General features: G+C 37.5%; 1 protein-coding gene across 1 annotated transcript in view; it reads left to right on the top strand.

The window, feature by feature from the left end:
• CFAP44 (cilia and flagella associated protein 44) overlaps positions 1–8,620 on the top strand; it is a 135,711-nt gene that overhangs the window by 49,893 nt on the left and 77,198 nt on the right. The window contains exons 17-18 of the mRNA XM_039256627.1: positions 460–696; positions 7,553–7,689. Coding sequence (XP_039112558.1) covers positions 460–696; positions 7,553–7,689 — 374 coding nt within the window. The remainder of the gene's footprint in view (positions 1–459; positions 697–7,552; positions 7,690–8,620) is intronic.

Here is an 8,620-nt window from a genome sequence, read left to right as displayed (position 1 = left end):
GGTGAGTTCCTTATAGATTCTGGATATTAACCCTTTATCTGATATGTCATTTGCAACTATCTTTTCCCATTCTGTTGGTTGCCTATTAATTTTCTGGGTTGTTTCCTTGGCTGTGCAGAAGCTTTTAATCTTGATGAGGTCCCAACAGTTTATCTTTGCTCTTGATTCCCTTGTTTTTGGGGATGTGTCAAGTAAGAAGTTGCTGCGGTGGAGGTCAAGGAGGTTGTTTCCTGCTTAAAAATGAGAAAATAATTTCTATAAAACTAGGATTGAAGCAGGTAATACAGAAATGATTCAAAAGGTTTAAGGATAAAATATACCCCCAAATTGATATTTTTAAATGACATCATTCGTTACATCAGAGCTGTGAGTTTTCCCTTCCACTTTCTTTGTCATCCCATTACTGTAAACGAATGATATACAGTTGTTTTTCTGTCTTCTTAATGTCTCTTGCAAAAGAGATTAATAGAAGTAGAAAAGAGAAAGAAACAAAAAGAGTTGAAGGAAAAGGAGAAGGAAGAAAGGAGGAAGAGGCTAGCAGCAGAGATGAAAGAAGATGGAGAGAAGGAATTCCAGGCAGAGGAGGAAGAGGAGGAAGAGGAAGAGGAGCCATTACCTGAAATCTTTGTTCCAACAACCCCCTGTCACATCCTCTGTGGATTTTACTCTGAGCCAGGGAAGTTCTGGGTTTCTTTGGTGAGTAATAATGTAACACATAATTTTGATTGAATCATTTCTGATCATGAATTTCCAGCACATTCTTACTTTCTGACTCTTATGATGAGACCATTTATTAACTACTATTGAGTAAGTTGTGAATTTTGATGAATGAATGTGAGTTATATTTTTAATGTCATCTTAATATCTTTTATGTCTACTTATTATATCTGTTATCTATAATCATACATATTTCAGGAGGTCAGAGGGGAGAAGAATTAAAGGTAGAAGGAAGGGCAAAGGGCTAAAGGTCTTCCGGCTGGTTCTACTGTTGTTGTTTTTTTTAATTTGAAACTAATTGACTTTTTTTAAGATAATGGTCACATTATCCTGCAGTGTTTGGCTTGCATTTTGTTATCTGCAACTATGCTGTGTGGCCATGTGGGTGTCTGGGAAGATGACTATTTTTACATGGTCACATTGTCACCCTGAACAAAATTGGGACTTGACTAATATAGAAGAAGAGAAAAATAGATATCAGTGAGTCAAAGACCAAGGACTGTCAGAAAGTTGTGATAATTTCATTCTCTAATAATATTTTTTCTACTCTTATCATAAAATATTGATTGGCTGCAAAATAAGATTTCCTCCATTACAAATTTGTCACAAACTTCAGCGCCATTAACAAAAAAGCTAGTAATTGACATTATCTTATTACACTTTGCAGATATTGTGATTGTCACAAATTGAAGGTTTGTGGCCATCCTGTGTCGAGTAAGCTAATTGGCATCATTTTTCCAAAAACATTGGCTCACTTCATGTCTATGTGTCACATTTTGGTAATTCTTCCAATATTTCAAATTTTCTGATTATTATTATTTTGTTATGGTGATGTATGATCATTAATCTCTATTACCATTATCATTATTTTGGGGAGCCATGAATCACACCCACAGAAGACCGCAAACTTAATGATAGATAATGTTTGTGTTTTGACTGCTCCACTAACCAGTTGCTACTCCCTCATCTTTTTCCATCTCCTTCACCCTTCCCTGAAATACAACAATATATAAATTAGGCCAGTTAATAACCCTACAATGGCTTCTAATTGTTCATGTGTTTCTCACTTTAAATCAGAAGCTAGAAATGATTAAGCTTAGTGAGGAACACATGTCAAAAGTTAAGATAGGCCAAAAGCTAGGTCTCTTGTGTCAAATAGTAGGCCAAGATGTGAATGCAAAGGGAAAGGTGTGTTGTTGTTGTTGTTTGAATAGGCTCCATGCCCAACATGGGGTTCCTACTCATTACCCTGAGATCAAGAGTCACATGCTCTATCTTCTAGCTAGCCAGATGCCCTCCAAAGGAGTTCTTGAAAGAAATTAAAAGTGCTATTCCAGTGAACACACAAATACCGAGAAAGCCAAATAGCTTTATTGCTGATACAGAGAAATTTTCAGTGGCCTGGATGGAACATAAAACCAGCTACAACATTCCCTTAAGCCAAAGCCTAATGCAGAGCAAGGCCCTAAGTTTCTCCAATTCTGTGAAGGCTGAGGAGGTAAGGAGGTTTCAGAAGAAAAGTCTGAAGTTAGCAGAGGTTGGTTCACGAAGTTTAAGAAAAGAAGGAAAGAAAGTATCTCCATAATCTTCATAACACAGAAGTACAAGGTACAGCAGCAAGTGCTGATGGAGAAGTTGCAGCAAGTTTTCCAGAAGATCCAGCTCAGCTCAGTCATGAAGGTGGCTACGCTAAACAATAGATTTTGTTTAAAAAATTTTTTAATGTTGGGGCGCCTGGGTGGCTTAGTCGGTTAAGCGTCCGACTTTCCGACTTTCGCTTAGGTCATGATCTTGCGGTTTGTGGGTTCGAGCCCCGCGTCGGGCTCTGTGCTGACTGCCAGCTCGGAGCCTGGAGCCTGTTTCAGTCTGTGACTCCCTCTCTCTCTGACCCTCCCCTGCTCACGCTGTCTCTCTCTCCTAAAAATAAATAAAAAAAAACATTAAAAAAAATTTTTTTAATGTTTTTTTTTATTTATTTTTTAGAGAGAGACAGAGTGTGAATGGGGGAGGGGCAGAGAGAGAGGGAGACACAGAATCTGAAGCAGGTTCCAGGCTCTGAGCTGTCAGCACAGAGCCAGACACCAGTCTCAAACTGATGAACCATGTGATCATGACCTGAGCTGAAGTCAGATGCTCACCCACTTAGGTGCCCCACAGTAGATTTTCAATGTAGACGAAACAACTTTCTACTGGATGATGTCATCTAGGACTTTCATAGAGGAAAAGTCAATTCCTGGCTTCAAAGAATAGGTTGACTCTTGTTAGGGGCTAATGCAGCTGGTGAGTTAAATTTGAAATCAGTGCTCATTTTCCATTCTGAATATCCTAGGGCCCTTAAGATTTTGTGCTAAATCTCTACTGCCTGTGCTCTATAAATGGAACAACAAAGCTGGGAGACGTACTGTTCAGAAAAAAAAAAATATTCCTTTTAAAATATTATTGCTCATTGACAACATAGCCAGTTACCCATGATCCCTGATGGAGACCTATGATGAGATTAACGCAAGCGCAACATCCATTTTGTAGCCTGTGGATCAAGGAGTAATTCAGACTTTCAAGTCTTATTATTTATGAAATACATTTTGTAAGGCTATAGCTGGATCTGGGCAAAGCCAATTGAAAATCTTCTGGAAAGGATTTACCATTCTAGATTCATGGGAAAAGGTCAAAATATCAACATTAACAGGAATTCTTGGAAGAAGTTGATTCTAACCCTTATGGATGACTTTGAGGGTTCAAGACTTGAGTGGAGGAAGTAACTGAGGTTGTGGTGGAAACAACAAGAGAGCTAGAATTAGGAGTAGAGCCTAAAGATGCGACTGAATGGCTACAATCTCATGATACAACTTTAACAAACAAGGAGTTGCTTTTTATGGATGAGCAAAAAAAAATGAGATGGAGTCCACCCCTGGTGAAGATGCTATAAAGACGGTTGAAAATGGCAAAAAAATATTTAGAATATGACATAAACTTAGTTAATAATTAGCAGGGTTTGAGGGGATTGACTCCAATTTTGAAAGAAGTTCTGTGAATAAAATATTAACAGCATCGCATGCTACAGAGAAATTCATGAAAGGAAAAATCAGTTGATGCAGCAGACTTCATCACTGTCTTATTTTAAGAAACTGCACAACTGCCCCAACCTTCAGTAACCACCACCTTGATCAGTCAGCAGCCATCAACATCAAGGCAGGACCCCACCAGCAAAAAGATTAAGACTTGCTGAAAGCTCAGATTATGGTCTGAAATTTGGGCAATAAAGTATTTTTAAATTTAAGGTATGTACACTGTAGACATAATGCTATTATACAGGTAATAGTCTATGCTATAGTGTAAACATAATTTTTATATGCTTTGGGAAAGAAAAATTCATTTGACTCACATTATTGCAATATTAGTTTTATTGAAGTGTTCTGGGATTGAAACCACCGTATCTCTGATGTATGCCTGTATGTGAAAGATTATCATTAATTCATAACCTGTCCCAGATCTTTGGCCAGGCTGGGACACTGACTGGCCACGGACTGTTGCTACAAGGAGTAATGAGTGTTAACTTCTCCCCTATTCAGCTTTTTCTAGAAATGCATCTTTGTTAGCACCTTCTAAGGAGGCAAGCAGCAAGAAGGATAGAAAGTAGTGATGGAGCACTTTAGAACTCCATTTATTAGTGGCTTTATACCTTGTCTGTCTTTGGTTTATGAAATAGTTGTTGATGACTACAATTGTGTGGGGTTCTAGGGTTAAGGAATAAATAAGACAGGATCCTGCCCTCAGGAAATTTCTTTCTATCATGAGGGGGAGAGGCATAGAAAGAGCTGTGATACAGTGTAATAGAGTTCTATTGTCCTTGAAACATGCAAAAACTATTATTTAACAAATATATTTAGTGCTTATGCTTACGGTTGCCAGATAAATATTACATGAGACATACTTACACAATGTGGATTTGCTGTTTATCTGAAATTCATATTTAACTGGGAATCTTGTATTTTTGTTAAATATGGAAAACTATTCTGTAGCAGGCACCAATCTAAGAATATTCTTAAGCACCCTATAAAATAAGTGTTCTTAGAATCTGCATGTTACAGAAGAAGAAACCAAGGCATGGAGAGGTTAAATATGACCTTATCCAAGGTCATATAACTAATGAGAGGTGGAGCCAGGATCGGGACTCAGGCAGTTTAAGCCTAGAGCCCATGCTTTTAACTACTAAAGTAGTTCCATCAGCACCCAAGATGAAGGTACAGTTTACAGAGGTGGTGACCCTGGCTCTGCTTGATCCCAAATTTGCCTGCAACTAAACAAAGGGTGTGAAAAATCCATCTCTCTTTGAAGTCATGACCACAGTTCTCAAGTCAGTACTCACCTGCCCAGCCATGTTCACTTTGCCACTTCCTGAATTATGGATTTAAGGTTTTCCTCCCCTCAAACATATTGCACCTTCCCTCGCTTTCTAATGAGAACCTCATCTCACATTTCACTAAGAAGATAAAATTTTCCCTGTCTTGTCTCAAACAGATATAACACCCTATGGGGATCCATACGAGTCTTGTCGGCTTTGCCCATTCTTAGAGTTGATGAAAGGTCTGCAACTGTTCAAGGACAATTTTCCCAAAGGCCTCTCGATCCCACCCCTCTCACATCCTCCAATATTTTATTCCTACAATAAACCATCTAGTCTCCTGTACTACCCACTTCCCTCTGTTTACTCAGTTCTTATCAGGAGCACATAAACATGCTCTAGTACCTAACTTAAAATTTTTCCTTAACTTCTTTTTCCTTCCTTTCCACTCCCCATTTTAGAGGTGATCCTAAAGATTATATTATGCACCTTTAACTTGATGAAGTTTCACATAAATTTATTCTTCTAATTCCAGAGAAAAAAGATCATAGAGTACTTTAAAGCCACGTACCCCCATCTCCATTGCCATATGTTTTCTTTATATATATATTTGTAGCCCCAAAAGGTATTTCACTATTTTTATTGTTGATATCATTTTGGTTTGTCCTTTTTCTTACTTTAATTCCTTTCTATATTGTAGTTGTAGAAGATTCTGCCTAAAAATATGTGTGTTTACTATAGGTTTGCTGGTAACAAATTCAGTTTTGGGAGTTTTTTGGAGGGTCTTAAAGTGTCTTCATTTTGCCTTTTTAAAAAATCCTATTTTTGCTGAATGTTTTCTTTTCAAACTTTGATCTCTTTTAATCATGTTTTGTCCTCCATTCTGCCAGCTGCATCTTAAAAAAAATTTTTTTTATATTTATTCATTTTTGAGAGAGCGAGACAGAGTGCAAGCCAGGAGGGGAAGAGAGAGAGAGAGGGAGACACAGAATCTGAAGCCGGCTCCAGGCTCTGAGCTGTCAGCACAGAGCCCGATTCAGGGGCTGAAACTCATGAACCACCAGACCATGACCTGAGCCCAAGTCAGATGATTAACTGACTGAGCCACCCCGATGTCCCATGCCAGCTGCATCTTTTTATTGTTGTTTCTTTGAAACCTGATGTGTCTTTTACCCTGGTTGCCTTTAAAATTTTGTGCTAAAAGGTGAAGTTTCTTCATATGTATCTTGCTTGTGTTCATGGCATTTCTTGAATCTCAATATAGTTTTATTCAGTTTTGGAAAATTCTCAGCCATTATCTACGACAATATTGCTTCTGGCCCATCTTATTACTTGTTTCTTCTGGGATTCCAGTTCTATGTACATTAACCCTTATCACTGTGTCCCATACATATTTTACACACATACCACCCTTTTGGTATTTTTCTTCCTTCTTTTCTTTCTCTTGCTTTGGTCTGACTACTTTATCTGATTTCTGTTCCCGCTTCATAATTCTAGTTGTGTCTAGTTGCTTTCAAACTAATCTATTGAATTTTTAATTTGTCATTTTATTTTTCAGTCCTACAATTTTATTTTTTCCACTCGCTTTTTTTTTTTTTTTTACAAATTCCAGATGACTTCTTACATTTCTTATAGTGCCTTCAAATTCCTTAAATATATTAATCTTGGTTATTTGAGATTGATTTTGTATCAATATCTCATGGTTTTTTCTTTGATCTGTTCTTTTGATTTTCAATCAAGTCTTGTCTTAGCTAGTATGCCTAGGGTGATGGTGGTGTTTTTTTAAATTGAATAATTGGCCTTGTATGTGAAAAACTGTAGCATTAGCTTGAGAATCTGTATATTGCCACTGTCTCTTGGGAATTTATTTTTGTTCTGGAAAACAGCTAAATCATTTTCATACAGTCAGTGATGGAGATGACTCATACTTGTAGGGTATAGTGTTCTAGTGTTGCAATAAAAAGCCCAGTGGGAGGTGTGTTTATAGTGGCTCCTTCTCCTTGGACAACTTTGGGAACTGTCTCCCTCTCCCTAACCCCATGAGACAACATATTGCTCTGCTGAATTTCTAAGCCTCTCAGATGCCACTTTCAGAACTGGTAGTTGCCTCAGGCAGAAGAGCAATGCCCTAGACTCAAAACTAGCTCTGAACACCATGATCTATAAAACTGTATTATTAAATACTGCATATGCAGAATAATACTTGAAATAAAATGGAACTCCGTAGGTAGTCAGAAGTGATATCTTCCTTGTATTGACTTCTGAATGGAAGCAAATTATTGTAAGATGTTTTATTATTGTATAATCACAGAGTTGCATATAAATGGACAATGAGTTACGTTTTCCTATCTATAATCATAGAAGTCCTATAAAAACGGATGTATTACAACATCTATTTTAGGTTCTAAAATTTGAGGAATAAAACATCCTCATGTGGTCATATGTATCTTATATTCAAGTACTACAATTCTATGTTATTTATCTCTTTTCCAGGGTGGCTATGATTCTGGTTTTCTATATCACTGTGCCTTCTCCCCATATGACAAAAGTGTAGAAGAGAAGGATGAACCTTTTGATTTTCATTTTCTTGAAGATACAGAGGATAATCCCATCCATACTATCACTTTCAGGTGAACAAAATTTCAGAAGGCTTAAAAAAATTCCATTTGTGTTTATGTTGTCGTACGTTATGAATGTTGCTCATTTTTAAAGATTTGTCTGAATGGAGGGGCATTCAAATATTTTCTTCTTTAAAAAATTTTAATGCTTATTTATTTTTGAGAGAGGGAGGTAGGTGCAGAGAGAGAGAGAGGGAGACACAGAATCTGAAGCATGCTCCAGGCTCTGAGCTGTCAGCACAGAGTCTGATGTGGGTCTTGAACCCATGAACTGTGAGATCATGACCTGAGCTGAAGTCAGACACTTAATTGGCTGAACCACCCAAGCGCTCCAAACATTTTCTAGTTAAATAAACTGAATGAATGAATGAATAGAATCAAACTAATCATGAAACGGTATTTCAAGTCCCTCTATCAAATATTCTGTCAGAATTTCTGTTTATCACACAACTGGTTTGCATGGACTTACTTTCTGCTACTTAGGAGGATGCTTCTGTGTGGTCAGATAACGAAGGTTCAGATGTTACAGTGATCCTGGAGAAATCACAAATTGAATACTTAGTCCTTTGATAATTGAGAATTAAGCACATAGGCCAGTCATTCTATTGAAGATCAAATATAATAGCTCCAAATTTCAAATTGGCTTTTCCCCCTTCTGCCTTTTTGTAGTAGTTTGTGAGGACTTCTGTAATTTGTTAGGGTTTGAAAATGTGAATTGGGGGGAAAGGCACAATGAAGTCCATAACATCTTTCTTATTAAAATTCAATCATGTGTCATTAATTTAAAATTATATATCTGGGGTGCCTGAGTGGCTCATTCTATTGAGCGTCTGCCTTCTGCTCAGGTCATGATCTCGGGTCCGTAAGCTCGAGCCCTGTATTGGGCTCTATGCTGACAGGTTGGAGCCTGGAGCCTGCTTCAGATTCTGTATCTTATTCTCTC

The sequence above is a fragment of the Hyaena hyaena genome, unplaced genomic scaffold (genome assembly GCF_003009895.1).
Source record: "Hyaena hyaena isolate Hyena2069 unplaced genomic scaffold, ASM300989v1 scaffold_582, whole genome shotgun sequence".
In the NCBI taxonomy this organism is placed as follows: Eukaryota; Metazoa; Chordata; class Mammalia; order Carnivora; family Hyaenidae; genus Hyaena; species Hyaena hyaena.
Note: the sequence above shows the minus strand (reverse complement) of the source record. Positions and strands in the feature narration are given on the sequence as shown.